This window comes from Arachis stenosperma, chromosome 1 (assembly GCF_014773155.1).
Source record: "Arachis stenosperma cultivar V10309 chromosome 1, arast.V10309.gnm1.PFL2, whole genome shotgun sequence".
Classification (NCBI taxonomy): Eukaryota; Viridiplantae; Streptophyta; class Magnoliopsida; order Fabales; family Fabaceae; genus Arachis; species Arachis stenosperma.
The window spans coordinates 11568040-11585794 of NC_080377.1; the positions used below are offsets into that span (position 1 = coordinate 11568040).

Sequence of the window (17755 nt, forward strand, 5' to 3'; positions counted from 1 at the left end):
TGTCTTTTTGCAATGAACTTTCTCCAATTAACTATTACTGATGAAAAAAATTTAAAAATAAATTTATTAATAGTTTGTAGATATTTAAAATTTTTATAAATTATAAATAAAATTCCTATAAAATTAATTTCTATTACTATTTAATGAATTTTTTTAATAGAAGAATCGTATTGTCAGAGCCAGTGTCCCTTTTTTCTTTTTTTATAAGAATCACTTTGTCCTTAAAAAAAATAGATAAGAAGCGACTTAGATGTGTACTCTTATATGGCTATTGTTTTTTCTAAAATTTGATTGCAATAACATTCTCCTCCATTGGCTTATAATGGGCGCAATCCGTCAATTATGGCTAATGTTTAAAATAAAAAAAAAAGGGGGGGGGGGGGGGGGGGGGAGAATGACAATAAAAATTGAAGGTAGTACTTATACAGCTGGTGCGTGTTTGGATTTTGGTGGCACCCTAAGTCAATGGCACACAATGGCACATGTTAGTGTGTTACAATCTTGACAGTTGACACAATCGGAAGTTGAATCTTGTCTTCAACACCACATGGTAGGGTAAGATTGTTAATTAGCTAAGGTTGCAAAATTGCTTCAACATAACCAAGATAAGAAACCCGTTAGTATTTCGGTTAAGGTTGCTATTATCCTTTGTATTTATTCTCACTTTAAATGCTTTTTTTTCTTCTTTCTTCTCTTTTTCTTTATTGGTCAATCACAATGCTTATATTTTTAACTAATACAAAATAAGATTTTAGTCAAAGGATAATTCATCTTTTCATGATTCTTTTTTTAAAAATAAAATCAAGACTGTTAAAGAGAAGTATATGAAAGATGACATAAGGCTTCCATGGGAACTTGGCATTCTTTGTTTGTCTATTTAGAATGATAAAGTCAATCAAATCTTAGCATTCATTTATGAGGATAAATAGAGGATCTGAAACTCATAGGCTATCTCCCTGAACATTGAACAAAGTAGTGCACCAAAGTAATGTTAATTGAACTGTATTCTTCATATGTGGAATCTACCACCAATGGATCATAGACCCTGATAATTAATTACCACAATTCTGCATCTTCAAGTGGCCACTAGCCTCTAGTTAAGCTTTCAGCCAAAAAGAAATGAACTGGAGATAAAAATCCATAAGTTACAGTCAAAGTAAAACTATTACTCATCTTGAATGGGCACATTTTAGACCAAGCATGGCATAGAAACAAGAACTACAGCAGAAACTCCAGAAAATAAGTGTCGAAATAGCTACCGGTCGCCATGATTTGGTGTCGGGGAGTCGGGTCTCAATGGAAGTACGGATCACATGCCGAGAAGGAGCATTCTTGCCGACTAACACTTCTATACAATTCCTAATCTGGTCCTTGTTTTTCTCATTTTATGGAGAAACGCCCACAATCTCTGATAGGCGGATTCATGCATGCGGTTGATTATGACTAAGATTCATACCTGTAACGGGAATCTACAGGGAGGATTATCAGGAGAGGCAGCTCTTTCAAATAGGAAGCTGGTAACTCCATAAGCATTATTAGTTCATTGGTTAAAATGTCAGTGGCTGCTTTTCTCGTTCCTAGACTTTGAAGCAGCCCATTTAAAGTAACCACAGTTTGCTTCCGGGTTAGACGAAGGCCCCTGTAAGAAGAAACACATGTTAATATTAACACAAGTCTGAATTGGCAGAAAAGATGCATGGTTTGCAGCAGAAGCATGATATTCAAAACCACTACGGAGGTGAATTACCTCAGCACGGGAGCAAACGTAAAAACGGCGTCCACAATTAGGTCCTTGTTTCTTCACTACCCGAGCAACACATGGTTCCTTATGGCCCTTGCAGAGTGGTATACTGTTCTGCATCAATTGATGAATTCTTTGCCATTCCAGTGAAGCCATATTACTCTTTTCTTTCTTTATAGAACTCTCAGTTAGTTTAGCTAAATTCTGATCACATGCATCAGTATCCAACCTACATTGCTTGGGACTGTCACTATTATCACACACCGACTGAGTTTCAAGTTCGCAAGGGTCAGGTTGTGAGGTTTCTGTCTTATTATCTGAATTATCAGTACAAGAGTCATCGGCACCATTTTCAATATTTGAACTTCTCTTGAAAAATGACATAAGGGAGAGCTGGGACCATTGATTTCTAGCCTTTTTCTTGGATACATTGCACTGCATGGTTATTGATTTTGTATATTCACTTCCTGATTTTGAAACAGCCTCCTGAGGAGAACTTCCACAAGTATCATTGAACTCCAAAATGCTACCTTCAGAACCCTGGCTTGGAGGATAATTACTATTATCACATGGAAACATGGCAGGCAAAGCAGTTTTTTCGACTGGTTCTTCGGTGCCCTCAGAAACTTGTCTTTTCATCAAAACTGACACTGGAAACAAAAAAAGGCTCAGAAACAACAAAAGATTAAATTCTTATTTTATTATTTAAATGTCATTCATGTTTTATACCTATAGTTTGCTGTAAGCCATGAACCATGGGAACATATCTAGAAGATAAAGAGGGAGTACTATGTAAAGAGACATCAGGAATATCAACTAAAGTCATAAAAACTGGGGCATGATCAGATCCTTCCAGCTTAATGCTCCGTCCTCCTTTCCACCTGTGTGCACTGAGCATATCTTAAAGTTAAAACTTATATTCTAGTGTCAAGAAAGGCAAACAGCACTAATCTTGAACATATGATACAGTACTGCTAAAGAACCACATAAGTGGGAAGATGTACAAATATATGTCAACTAAACAAAAGAAACACAACTTGCAAAAGGAAGGAGATGATATTTGCAGCTCCCATGTACATAATAAAGGGCATGTTATGGTAGAACCAAATATTTAAAATTATTTTCCAAAATAACTCAGAATAAATAGCTTACAACTTACATCATATGCAATGCATGCATATTACCTTAGTATGCTTTCAGGTTTAGCCCGTTTATACTGTGTCAAAATGTCACACTCCTGAACATGGCATCTTACAAAGCTATGGCATTGCATGTCATCTGATTCATGTAAGCATGAACCAGCACAAAGAATATGGTCAATTCTACTGCCGAAGTTGAATACTTCAGCACCTGTACTTTGCGACCAGCATGTATATGCTTCCCTTCTGCATAAAAGATCGAAACGTAAAAATTGACTAACAGTCTTGGCACCATTGACATCGAACAATAAACGTAGCTCAAGCACCATACTTATCAGGATGCTTTGTTCTGAAGACATCAGAAAATTGACCTCCATTTTCAAGTAATATTGATCTGAACCATCTTCTAAACCTACACAAAATTCAGGTGAAGAAATGATTAGCAGCATATTACTGATATTTAGAAGTAGTGAAGTACTTCATATATAACTCTGGCATTCAGCTTACTCATTATTGTCAAACTCAGGTCCTGCATCACATCGATCAATTGCAGATGGCGCGATGTTGAGATCACCAACAACAATTATTCTCCTTCCCTTATGCAGAAGAGACTCCCATCTTTTCTAATAGAGAAACTATAAATATCAATGAAACAGAACAAGATAAACACTAAAACATAGAAAATTCTCGGCTCTTCAAAACAAAGAAACAGAGGAAACAAAAGTGAGTACAAACGTTGATATTAACATATCCAAATTTTTGAAAACTAAATACAGTTTCCTAAGAATAATTTACAAGCCAGCATACACCCAAAAAAAAGAGAAACTACCAGATTTAATTTCAGTCAGGTTTATGCTAAATATATGAGAGGCAAATGGTTTTATGATCACCTTTTTACAGTTGAATAAGCTAATTCAAATTTCACCAATTAGTTTGGTTTGGAGAATCCCGAACCTTGTCCCAAATTATACACTAGTCATATAATTAATTTGTTCCAAAACCATATCAACATTTTAAATACCTGTAATATCTGGTAAAATTTTTGTTTAAACTGAATCCTTTCTTCGTCATCACCTCCGGCTCTTGGTCCATACACATTGAAAAGAACTGGACAGAACAAATATAAATTCATGCTAAAATTGTAACCGGGTAAACAAGGGAGCGAGCTTTCTATTCTAATTATTTCAATAAGCATATGTACACAGGACACTCACCAAAGTGATCGTGATCAGTGATAACGCATCGCCCTTCGCTATCAACACTAAGAAGCTCATCTTGTGAAAATTCCTCAATATCTTCCGCTAGGAAAGGTAATTCGACTTTGTAAGCTTCGGAGTTTCCCATAAGACCAGTGAAGCCTTCTTCTGCTGATACTGGCAAGGCTACTTCACCACTTGCAAATGCCAACTTCACACGACAAAATGTGATGACACCTACACAACACAATCAACAGAATTCACTGCTTTAAAGGAAGAATGCTATTCCACAAACTCCTCATGATGAACAGTACTAAGGCATCTTTGTAAAAAATAGTATTCTTGAGAATAAAACTACTCTAAGCATTTGCTTTTTTATTATAAGCCATGTCAAACTCAAACAGATATGCTCATTCAAACACACAATGCAAGCAAATCAATTTTTCAAACAATCAACAAAAGAGGTTAACTTTTACAACTATAACATTATAAAGGATTTTGAAATTGTATACTTTGATTACGGTCGCATTTGTTTCTCACTTTCAAAAAATGTCATTTTTATTTCTCAACACAGTTGACAAAGCTGAAAAATTGTTTTTTCTTATTAGAAGCTACTCTAAAATTTGATTTTTCTTCCAACTCTCATTATTTTACAAAATTCATACAAATATTTAAAAGATAAACAAAAAATTCCACTCGCCCTAAGCAAGTACAGATTGGGGAACGCGATTTGAGAGTTTTGATTTGCATGGAAAATGTGAAGGGCAAAGGAAGAGTGTTGCGAAGAGGTTGGTTACCGGAATAGCCGGTACGGCCTTTCTGGGAGGAGCGGGAGCAGGAGAAGAAGGATTCATAACCGGTGGCCATGACGAGATCGGCGGTGAGTTCTTGACGGCGGAGCTTGGTCTCCTGGAAGCAAATGATGTCGGCGTCGAAAGAGTTGAGAAGATTCCGAAGAGAACCGAACTGCGCTACGCGCTGCCGAAGGCCGTTCACGTTGTACGTCACTATCTTCATTCTCTCTCTCTCTTCGCGCCTTCCTTTCGCGGTTCTGCTCAGCTCGCAGCGTGGCCGGTCTGTTCTTAACGGGGTTAATATTGTAATTAGCCCATGATAGATTTTTTTTTTCATTAGTTGTCGATAGTAATCCCTAATCAGATGAACTAATTTATCGTGAATCTAGGATTTGGATCCTTTAAAGTTTAAATTTTATTTTAAAGAGTAAAGTATGATCTTCTATCTTTGAATAGTTTCTTTTTCATATTTATTTTTGACCCCACCTATAAAATTAATAGTAAAAAATCACACTAGTAAAATTCAAACTTTAGAATATTCAAATCCGTGAATCTAAATTCTATTTAAGAGCCTGTGATTGGCCCATAAATCATTATTTACACAAGACAAAATTTAAATTTTGATATTTATATAAGTAAATAAATGAATAGAACCACTCGACCAATCTAAATAGGTTAATTTAGCAAGGTTTAGTGGGAGTACGTACTCCGTACTGTACAATTTTAAAAATCGAAGATGAGCGGTGGAGTGAACGGAAAAGAGACTTTGAGGGTGAAACACGGCGAGGCAATCGATAATGTCAGCGGAAGAGATAAGGGGGAGAGCGAAGAGGACTTGCATCAGGAGAAAATGAGGATCATATTTCGAGAGGGATTTCTAAACCTTTGAAGGTTTCTTTCAGGGACAACGTTGTGGATTTTAAAATTGCTAAAACTTTTTCACTCGTTGAAACTTTGTCGGGAGATAACATTGCGGTAGTTTCTGGGAAGTAAGGAGATCTCTTGCCACCGAGTTACCCAAGAAACTAAGAATTGTTTTGCAGAACCTTATAAGGATGTTATAGTGATTAAAGTGCTAGGTAAACATTATAGCTACATTGCATTGTCTCATAAACTCCGAACGATATATGGCGGATTAAGGGATATTTTGATTTATTGGACGTGTGGTTTGACTACTTTCTTGTGAAGTTTGATGTGGCTGAGGAGCGAGAAAAAGTTCTCTTAGGAGGTCCATGGATGATTGAGGAAAATTGTGACAATGAAGCCTTGGGATCAAGATTTTAGATCAAGTGAAAACTGTTTTGGAGCAACTTTAGCGTGGATTAGAATTTCCAGATTACCAATTTGGTGCTACCAAGAAAATGCAATGCTCTGTGTTGCGGCTGCAGCTAGCATTTCCGTCAAGATTGATTTGGCAACAAAATTAGCTGAAAGAGGACAATATGCTCGAGCCTATGTTCAGACAGAATTAGAAATTCTAGTGACTAAGAATTCTAGTGACTAAGAAGATTCTTATTGAAGGTGTTGAATATGAGGTTGAATATGAAAGTCTTCACCTTATTTATAACTCCTGTCTCAAGTTTGGTCATGATATGAAGGTGTGCAAGACTGATAGCAATGCGGCGGGAGGAACTAATGCCAAGGTAGTCGGCGATGTAGCAAAGCAGCCAAAAAGTTCAAATTCAAAAAATCCAGTGCATGTGGAAAAGGCAAGTTTTAATTTTGGCAAGAATCTTAGAGATGAGACTGTAAATGTTGCTGTCCCAGATTTGGTGGAGAGTAATTTGCATGTTGTTCATGTAGACTATGCACAACATGAGGATTTGGAAGGCTGGACTCAAGTGATTCGGAAAGGAAAGTATAAAATGAGTCAAAAACCTTCTCCTAGCACCCATCAAGTCCAACCAAAAATAAAGAAGACTCCTAACAAGGCTACCAATACTTGGACAAGACCTAATCACCAACGTACAACACATGCTACTAGATCCAAAGTAAAATTAAGCAGGGGCATCAATATTGAAAAACCGGTTAGTGTGGCTTCTTCGGGAACCCGGCACAATGTTCATCATCAGTAGCAAGCTGAGACAACAAATAGCACTGTGTGAAAGTGTCCTCGCCCAAACTCTTTGCAGAATTCACCAGTAGATAAGGATGGAGCATCGACGACGGGTGTGGCGCAAGTTTCGACGGAGAAAATTGTGCTGCAACTTGAGAGTCCATTAAAGGCGGGATCGTCGAAGACAGGGACATCATGTTGAGTCTCGGGTTTGTTATTAGAGCTCCCTTTTTGCTATTTTTTATGGATAGTTTCAATATCATAGCCTGGAATGTGAGGGGTGCATATAACAAGATGGCCCGTGTGCATTGCAAAAATTTGGTGAAAATATATAAACCATCTTTCTTCTTTCTCTTTGAGACTCATACCATGTTTAATAATTTGAAGAATTTTTGGGATAAGTTAGGTTTTCATTGTGTTAGTATTGAGGAAGCAGTAGGACATAGGGGTGGCATTTGGTTTCTATCTTCTATTGCTAATGCTTCTTGTGTGGTTATTGACCAAATTGACCAATGTATCACAGTGAAAGTGAGTGTGAGTAACTTAGTTTGGCTTTTGTAGTGCAGTGTATGAGAGTCTTCAATTCGAAAAAAGAAGTATGCTTTGGGATCATTTGCGTTCTACTAATTCAGGCCATAATGGACCGTGGATGGTCGTTGGTGATTTTAATAAGATTGTGGCGCCAGACGACAGTACAGGTGCTTATTTTTCTTCTCACAAAGCTAGTCTATTAGCTACTACTCTAGATGACTGTGAGCTCTTTGATCTTAAAATGACTGGTAGGAGATATACTTGGTATAGAGCAGTTCAGGCTGGCAAGGACTTGGCTAAAAAGTTGGATAGAGCTCTAGTTAATGAGGCGTGGATGACAATATTTTCTGAGGATTATTCTGAAATTCTTAGCAGGCTTCATTCTGATCATTGTCCTATTTTAGTTCGTTGTCATGGTGGCCCCAGAGTGAAAGATTCTCGTCCTTTTAGGTTCCAAACTGCATGGGCAACACATCCTTCTTATAAACATGTTATTAGTAAGGCTTGGAATCAAGAGTTTGGAGGCGTTACTGAAAGGCTTAAGATGGTTCAACAGGCTTCTTTGGAGTTTAACTCAAAGATTTTTGAAAATATTTTTGTGCGAAAAAGTAACCTGGAATATCATATTGATCAGATTCAACGGCGTTTGGAGATTACCGATGTGTTATCTCTTAGAATTAAAGAAGCTGAATTAAGGAAAGATTATAATAGGCTTTTATTGCAAGAGGAACTTTTTTGGTACCAGAAATCTAGAGAGCAGTGGGTCAAGTATGGGGATAGAAACACTAAATTCTTTCATCTTCAGACTTTGGTGCGTAGAAACCATAATAGAGTACATTGATTATATGTTAGAGATGGGTCTTGGTCTACTAATCTAGATATTCTCCAGGAAGAAGCCCTCTCTTTTTACAAGAATCTCTTTGGTACAACGGAAGAGGTTGAGGTTGATTGTTTAGGGAATGTTCCGATGCCCACTCTAAGCACCGAGGCTTGTGCTAGGTTAATTGACCATGTCTCTTTTGCAGAAGTCAAGTCAACAGTATTCAGTATAAGCCCTTTTAAGGCTCCTGGTCCAAATGGCTTTCAAGCTTATTTTTTTAAAGAATATTGAGAGATAGTAGGCACTGAGATTTGGAATATTGTTCGGAGCACTTTTTTGGGAGAGTACTTAAATCCTAGCATCATGGAAACTCTGATTGTGCTTATTAAACTCTACCTTTATGAAGGATTTCAAGCCTATTAGCTTGTGTAATGTTGTTTATAAAATTATCACCAAAGTATTGACTAATCGGCTTCGGTCTTTTCTTCCAGATATTGTTAGTCCTTTACAAGGAGGTTTTATTCCAGGTCGTGGTGCTCCTGATAATATTATTGTGGCCCAAGAAATTTTGAATTTCATGAAGCACACAAAATTCAAGAAATGTACTCTTACTTTTAAAATTGATCTTGAAAAGCTTATAATAGGGTGGATTGGAGGATTTTGGAGAGTACTCTCACTACTTTTGGTTTTTCTATCATCACTGTTAATTTGATTATGAATTGTGTCCGTGCATCATCTCTTTCTATTATCTGGAATGGGAATAGATTGGATAGTTTTACTCTTAGAAGGGGGGCTTAAACAGGGCGATCCAATGTCTCCTTACTTATTTGTGTTTTGTATGGAAAGACTTGCTTGCTATATATCTCATAAGGTGGTCGAGGGTGTGTGAAAACCAGTTTCTGTCACTAGGGGTGGCCCAAAATTTTCTCATTTGATGTCTGCAAATGATCTCTTACTTTTCTGTCAGACTACAAAGAGTCAGGTCTAAATGGTTATGCATTCTCTTAACATTTTTTGCAAGGCATCTGGCATGAAAGTGAATCTTGAAAAGTCTAAAACTTTTTGTTCTAAAAATGTGACTGCTCGGAGAAGAGATATTTTTACTAGTGTTTTTCCAATACATTTTGCTTTGGACTTAGGAAGATATCTTGGAGTTAACCTTAATCATTCCCGTAATAGTAAGGCTTCTTTTCATTCGGTGATTGAAAAGGTGAGGGGAAGATTAGCTAACTGGAAAGGAAGGCTTCTAAATAAAGTAGGAAGACTTTACCTGATCAATTCTGTGGCAGTATCCATTCCTGTCTATCATATGCATGTATCTTTTTTTCCAAATTGGATTTGTGATAAATTGTCTTCTATGATGAGACAGTTCCTTTGGAAGGGTCAAGTTGTTGTTAGAGGTCTTTCTCTTGTTAATTGGAGGACCGTGATCACTCCAAAGAAATTTAGTGGCCTGTGTGTTAGAGATCCTGCATGTGTTAATATATCTTTACTTAGTAAACTGGTTTGACAACTTTTTCATTGTCAAGACAAGTCTTGGGTTGCTCTATTAAGGGCAAAGTATCTGAGGAATGAGGGAGTTTTAGATGGCCCTGTCCCTTGCAACGCTTCTCATGTTTGGAAGAGTATCTCAAAGGCTTTTGGTGCTCTTAAGGATGCCTTCTCTTGGTGCGTTTGGGTCACTTGATCAATTTTTTTTGTTTGACAATTGGAGTATTGAGGGCCCAATTGCTCAAGATGTCCCTTTTGTACATATATCTGACTCTGATTTAACTATTAGAGACGTTTGGAAAGATGGTCAATAGAATCTCCATGATATTTTCTCTATCATTCCAGAAAATGTCCAACAGTGTTTGAATGCTTATAATCCAGATTTGAATGCTGGAGAGAGTTCAGGTTGGTCGTGGGATGTGGCATCTTCTAGACTTTACTCAGCTAGGAGTGGGTACAGTTGGCTAGCCAAAAGAAAGTTTGACTAGAATGAGCATGATAATTGGTTGTGGGTATGACGACTGCATATTCTTGAGAAGTACAAGTTCTTGATTTGGCTCAGTCTTTATAATGCTATTTCTATGGCAGAGTTTCGTTTGGGTCGTGGCTTAACTTTATCTAGCACCTGTCATCGGTGTCAAAATGGTTCTGAATCCATTTTTTATTGTCTTCCGGAGTGTCCTAGTGCCAAGGAGGTCTGGAACCTTTTAAGCCTGTATTCAGATAACTCGGATTTACGTGATTGGCTCTACAGAGGTGCAAGGAGTGGAGATGTTTTTCTTTTCTTTTCGACCATCTGGTGGATTTAGAGAAGCAGGAATCATGACTTATTTAATATAGATGATTCTTGAAGTGCTAGTAAAGTGGTGAGTTTGATTCGTAGTTCAGTAAGGGAGTTTCACACTATTTTTGCTATGCATCAATCTGTCTCCTCCTTTGCTTTGTTTGCATTGGTTCTACCTCCAGTTCATTCTGTTAAATTGAATTATGATGCTAGCTGTTTTGCTCTTTTTAGCTATACTGGTTTTGGTTATATCATTCGCAATCCTGATTGATGTTAGTTGAAAGGTTGCACTGGAAAAGTTGAAGTATGCAGTGTTCTTTTTGCTGAATTGTATACAATTTGGAGAGGTTTATTTCTTGTTTGGGAAAGTGAATTTCGTGAGGTTATTTGTGAAACAGACTGTTTAGAAACTCTTTTCTTGGTAAACCAAAGAATGCTTGGTAAGGATATTTTAGAATGGGATTTGGCAAAGTATATACAGGAGGTTATGAATTGGAATTGGAGAGTCTCTATTCTTTTAATAAGAGGAATGCAAATAGTGTTACAGATTGTATGGCTAAAGCAGCTGCTTCTGGCGCGAACATTCACTCGAGTAACAAATTTTATCTCATATATTAATAATTATCAAGTTCATATCATAAATTAAAAAAAATAACTAATTTAATTCACGTGAGTAATTCTTTAAGATTAATCTTTAAATATTTTAGAATTTTAAACTCTTTAAATTTTAAATTTTCATTTAAGAAGGTAAAGTTTGTTCTTTTATTTTTAAATAATTTTTTTCATATTTTTTTTATCAATCACATTTTATCCTCTAAAATAAAATTTAAATTTAAAAAATTTAAATCTTTTGTTTTTATTTAACTCTTTATTTATTATACTTTATATCCAATTCAGATTTAAATTTTAGAATTTAGCATTTAAAATTAAATTAAGAGATAAGATTCATAATTTAGAATTTAAATTTTAAAATTTAGACTTTCGAATTTAAAGAACACTACCCTCCTTATTTTTTTTCCGTAAGGTGTTAGCATCAACCTTTTTCCAACGTCAAATTGATCAAGTTGAGGTATAAATCTTTTTTTTTTGTTTCCACGGTATCCCCTAATCCGACAGGTCAAGGACTAATCCGCCACGGTACTGAGCTCCATTTAAGGGTTTGCCGCGGTACTGAGGTATAAATCTTTAAGAAATACAGTTATACTTCATTTTTTTAAGGACCAATATCAACAATAATGCATTCTCAATCCAAAGTTGACCAATGAGTCAATTACATATTTTTCTTTCATTTTTTCATAAAACCATCCTGCATAGAGTATTATTCAAGTTATTCAACAGACAAATTTCCCGTTTTTTCATATTATGTCAAATACTTAGCTAGCGTCGAAAGAAAAAGACTAAGAGACTGAGATTGGGAGACAAAGACGAAAAAACAAAGATTGAAATAAGTATTAGTATTGTATTTAGTATAAAGTTGGAGACAGAGATTGAAATAAGAATGAAACTCTAATTTAATTTGCATAAAAGATAAAGTTAGAATTAATTAATTAAAATAGAAGTATTTTAGGTATAAAATATTATTAAATTTTCCGTCTTTATCCTAAAAAATTTCAATCCATGTGTTTCCATTTTTTGGAGATACTGAAATTTTAGAGACAGATACTAAAATTTTAGTACCAATCTCTAAAGTAACAAACATGATACTGAATCCTAGTCTCTCGATCTCTATCCCAATACCTCAAAACAAATGCTATCTTATCACAGAAATACTTTTAAATAAATCGGATAGCAAAGTGATCCTTAAAAAAGAATGGTATTTAATGTTTAATAATCTTTCTAATACTTAATTAAATGTATTTAGCACCTTGTAAAACTTCCTATATTTAGTTGTTAGGATTTAGGAAGAGTATTTGTGAAGATTTATCATTATCCATTATTGTTACATGATTCTACTTCTACCTCAGTGTGGCTAGCAAAATCGTATCATCAATAGTGGGAAGCTTACTAAGATGCTTTTGGGGTTTATGTACCAAAAAAAAACTCAGTTCTAGCTACACTTCATATTCAAATCAGTACACACCACATGTAATGTAATCATTAGCACAATACCAGGTCGAACTTGCTTTTTTGGGAGGAAATGACTAAACTAAGAAAAGTTTGAAAATGGCAAGACAATAGAACTCTATCAACATATTTCTTGTTCATTTGCTGCTGCTTCCTTTTTCATTTTTCCCCCAATTTTTCTGACTAGAAGATATATTTATTTATAGTTACACATTATTACATGAATGACAAACCAAGAACACCCCCCACAAATAAATCATGTACACTGATGAAACCTGAAAATATTTTATGCACAAACTCTACCAAAAACCTCTTGACGTAGTCCTTAAGGAATATAATCACTGTGCGGGGCGCACGCCACTGTAACTGGAGTTCGAGTTCCATAGATTGTCAGAGCAGACGAGCGAAAAGAAAAATGCAGAAATAGATAACAGTCTTAATGGCTTCAGCACAATCTGCACAGAAGATAATCTTAGAAGGAACTCTACTCCACTCACAAAACTTGCTTAACTGAGCCTCAGACTCCGAAACAACCTCTATTCTAAGATTGTAGTGCGCCGGTTGCCGCTGGGGCTTGGCAAATTCCGAGAACCAATGCTTGCAGTTCTTAGGAGTCTGCGAAATTCTGGAAGGCTGATTTTTCCATCTTTGTCAATGTCAGCTTCCTCAAGCAGAGGATCAATTGAACCTCTTAATCCTGTATGCTGAAAACGGCCAAAGGGTTACATTAGTTGCAGAAAATCTTAAATAAGGTTAAATTACTTTGGAAACCTTTATAGTATCTTAATCAATTTTTAATTAGATCCTTCTAGTTTAAATATTTATAATAAAATTCCTATACTGTACAAACATTTGCAAATAGGTCCATTTAGTTTAAAACTTTTTAAACTCCCAAACTAGACAAAAACTCTAAAAAAAACATTCTTTAGTATAGGGATTTGGTTACAACTTACAAGATTTATTAATTAGAGAGACCTAGTTGAAAAATATTTGTTAATATAAGGAATTGAATAAAAATGTTTAAACTATAGGGATGTGATTGAAAATTGTTGTGAAATTAGAGGCTTAATTGCAAATATTTAAACTAGACTTCCAGAGTAATTAAACCTTTAAATAATTGAGAGAAAAAACTTCTTTAAAAAATGTTTGGGTAGCTTTAAAAAAGACAGAGACCAACCATTCTTAGTTCCTCCGGAGTAATATATCCATCCTTGTCTATGTCGAATTTCTCAAAAGCAGCCTGTGATCGTCGCTGCCACTTTGCAGAGTCATGTTCCTCCAATTGGTGAACGTGTAATGTAGCAGCCACAAACTCGGTGAAATCCACTAGCCCATCTGTGTTGCTATCTATCTGCAAATATATAAGATTGAATTTTACTATTTTAACAAGCCAAAGGCAATATTAAGATTCCCAAGATCACTATCATCAATCACCAAAGAAACTCCATGTCTTAAAAGTTGAATTATGGCTGATTATGTGTACTGTCTGCACAATATCACGCATACTCACCGCTTGCAATATCTCTAGAACGCGCGATTCTTTCAACTTCCAAGGTAGATCTTTAGCAAGAGCCTGAGCAAAAGTGGGGGAAACCGTAGTTAAGGGAATAATTACTCACTAATTGGTAATGTATTAAGATACTAGTTACAAAGCAAGTAAATTTAACACGCTACCTGTCTCATCTCTTCCAGACTAATTGAACCATTTTTGTCCACATCAATCGCGTCAAATTGATCTCTTAAATCAGCCAACTCTTCTTCATTAAGTGTACTCGCCAATGCCTGGAAGATTATCAGGTAAGAGAAAAGCAGGACGGCTGGACCTATCACATTCTATGCCTACTGCCTCATATAACATGCAAAGGTTATAACTTAACTAATTTGTCTTACCCTCAATGCAAATTGTTTCAACCGGCTATACTTCACAAACTGGCGCATGTTGCTCAGAACTGATATATCAATAGGAATCTCCGATGCTTCTCCTCCTTCTCTAACCCATGGATGTGCTGGAAATATCAGGAATTTACAATAAGTCAAAGCAATTAAACATCAAGGGAAGCTTTTATTGTAAATTAACATATTAGAGTCTTCTTAATAAAAAAATGTAACGAAATACACACAATTGGATACATACACAAAGCCTGAGCAGCAGTTAATCTTGCCCGAGGATCCTTTACCAACAATTTCTTCACAAAATCCTTTGCTGCACTGCTTATAGTTGGCCATGGTTTCCTGCGGAAATCAGGCTTGTTACGTAAGACCTGCATGGACAGATTATATCAGATCATACATTTAATGTAGCAACAAACAAAAGTTGTAAAACAAATTATTTGATCACAATCAATAGGCAAGGAAAGTAAGGGGCCAAAGATTTATTATTTATGCCACTAAAGAAACAAGAATAGATCACAATACCCCAAAAATTGTAAAACTTAAAAGAATGGACTAATGTTAATGTATAGTACCTCCTTGAAAATACCATCCTCGGTCTTATCCCAAAATGGACGTTTCCCACAGAGTAATATGTAAGTAATAACACCTATGCTCCACACATCTGACTCAGGGCCTGACTTGCGTTTTAAAACTTCAGGCGCAACATAGTAAGCACTGCCAACTATATCATGAAATTTTTTTCCTGCATTTTTTCCCCGAAAAATAACAAATAATTGTCAAATAAAGATCACAAAGATGTCTGATAACTCAAACAAAAAAAGGAAAATGATGGTAATAATAATAAAAGTAATAAAGTATACCGTGTTTGATAGAAAAAAAAAAAAGAGGGGGTTGGGGCAGGAAAAACAATCATGCACATTAAAGTATTTCCTCACCAGGTTTTATGAAATCTGACAAACCAAAATCTGTAGCCTTTAAAGGTGAGTTTTCTTTGGTTGATTTGAAAAGGAAGTTCTGCATGCAAAGAAAAAACATATAATTTTGACAATGGCTCCATATGACTCAGATTTGCTAGGTATCCCAATGAACTTAACCCTACCTCTGGTTTCATGTCGCGGTGTACCAAACCATGTAGATGACACTCAGCAGCAACCTTGAGCATCTGCCTGACAACCACTGCGGCATCTTTTTCACTATACCGACTGTTCTTCCTGATTAAAGCAAATGAAGAAGTGAGTTTTGGTACAATAAATCGAGCTCGGACGAAAATTGGAGTCATTAATGGCCCCGTCACTGCAATCTCAATATGAACATTCAGAATAGACACCTAGCTCAGTAAAATACTGACACAAACAATACTTACTTGGCCAATATCCGATCTAGCAGTTCTCCACCCTCGCACAACCTAATAAAATAAAGGAGGTGAGGCTTAACTCAAGTACTCAACATTAACATGACAATAATACATGATTTTATAGGATAAATTCAGACTACATTGCAATAAATTACTAGTCAAAACCAAATGAACACAAAGGAAAAAAAGGCCAAAAATGAAACCAACTTACTCCATAACTATGTACACATAGGAATCATCTTCAAAAGCATTGTAGAACTGAACCACATTCTCGTGGCCAGCAAGTGCTTTCAGTATCTTGACCTCTCGCTTGACGTCCTCCACGGCTATAGGAAGAACCATCTGCCAACAAATTCAAGAGATAATAAATTTAGAAATGCATGATTTTATCTAAGCTCACATCACTTCTGTGTGGCCAGACTGACACTAAACACACAACCAAATAGCTGCTTAGCCTTAGGAATGCAATACACAGGTAAAAGAGAGAACCACAGTAACTACAAGCCGAGCAGCTACAATTAGAATAACCAACCACAATCTGAGAACTTAATCTCGATGCAGTTTAACAAACCTTTTACACAGTCATCCAATTATTTACTCAAGTCACTGGGATTTAGGAATAGTTGACTCTTTCAATAATAGCTACCTCAAAACTCAGTCACCACTCACCTATACACCATACATTTTATATAATAAGTTGACAATGTAAAATACCAACATTATTAGTGTACAAAAATCAAATTTCCAAAAAATAAAAAATAAAAAACCATATTCATACACCAGAAAATTTCAGCGAATGAAAGTCAACATTCAACAAATCTGAGCACACCATCAGCATCATCATCATCCAACAACCAAATCAAGAATTGCAGAGCCTCAATCACCCAAACCTTAATCGACTTCACCACTTACGCTTGAAATCTCAACAAATATTCCAGCTGTAATAACTGAAATCCTAACTAACTAACTAATCATAACTAAATAAACAAATCTACCTTTGCCTTATCGAGCCTCTTAACGGCGACGCGGTGGCCATCGGCCTTGTCAATTGCGACATAGGTGTAACCGAATTGACCGTGACCTAACAACTTGCCAAGGGAGTAACGGTCATCGAAGTCTTTGTCGTAACCGAAATCGGTTCGCTTGCCACACGGCACGTGCTTGTGCGTAGGCCGTTGCTTCTGCTGCTGGTGATGCCGTTGGTGTTGGTGTTTGTGTTTGTTGTGATGCGACGTCGTATTGGAGCCGCTAACGACTTTAGATGCGGAAAAGCACGCGCCCATGATTGAGTGTTAGTGAAAAGAGAATAGTTATTGTTTGAGATGGTGATGCGGTGTTGGGAATAATAATAATGAGGAGTGTTAGTCGTCGTAGTAATAATAATAATAGGGAGTAGGTAGTAGTTGTCATTCATTTGATGAGAGAATAGAAAAGATAATAAGATATATGAATTAAGAAAGTGTTGTGTGTGTGTGTGTATCTGTGAGAGAGAAGAGGAAAGGTTGGAGCAGGGAGGAGGAAGAAGGGAAGAAGGAGGGGAGTGGTCAAAACGGACTTTTGAATGGAGAGTTAGTCAGACAGACTCTACTACTCTTTTCTGTTGATTTTTGGTCTTAAATCATTTTTTTTAAGTACTATATGTAATTATTGCTTAAGAGTGAGTGCGTAGATTAACCAATAACCATGTTAAATAATGCCAATGGACTTTGTGAGTTCTGAATTAATCCATATCTAAGTGAAGGAAGGAAACTTTTTTAAAGTAATGTTACGTAAATAAAATTTATTATTTTGTATTAATGTTTATTAATATTCTAAATATTAAATTTTAAATTTTAAATTTTAAATCTAAAATTTTAATTCTATAAAAATAAAATATTTGTTTATTATTGACT

At 35.9% G+C, this 17755-nt stretch overlaps 2 protein-coding genes across 2 annotated transcripts; both read right to left on the bottom strand.

The window, feature by feature from the left end:
• Window positions 1–843: 843 nt before the first annotated feature.
• On the bottom strand, window positions 844–5137 carry LOC130950774 (DNA-(apurinic or apyrimidinic site) endonuclease 2). Its single transcript, XM_057879392.1, has 9 exons — window positions 4874–5137; window positions 4095–4313; window positions 3902–3987; window positions 3388–3503; window positions 3212–3292; window positions 2926–3126; window positions 2471–2631; window positions 1748–2391; window positions 844–1639 (listed from the first exon to the last, which is right to left on the bottom strand). The coding sequence occupies exons 1-9, from the start codon at window positions 5091–5093 to the stop codon at window positions 1556–1558; spliced, it is 1812 nt and encodes a 603-aa protein (XP_057735375.1). The 5' UTR covers window positions 5094–5137; the 3' UTR covers window positions 844–1555.
• A 7579-nt stretch (window positions 5138–12716) lies between these two features.
• On the bottom strand, window positions 12717–17442 carry LOC130965929 (calcium-dependent protein kinase 28-like). Its single transcript, XM_057890686.1, has 12 exons — window positions 16859–17442; window positions 16075–16205; window positions 15873–15914; window positions 15609–15720; window positions 15445–15523; window positions 15082–15251; window positions 14751–14877; window positions 14507–14622; window positions 14291–14398; window positions 14127–14189; window positions 13794–13967; window positions 12717–13320 (listed from the first exon to the last, which is right to left on the bottom strand). Exons 1-12 carry the CDS (start codon window positions 17144–17146, stop codon window positions 13153–13155), a joined length of 1578 nt encoding a protein of 525 aa, XP_057746669.1. The 5' UTR covers window positions 17147–17442; the 3' UTR covers window positions 12717–13152.
• Window positions 17443–17755: the final 313 nt, after the last annotated feature.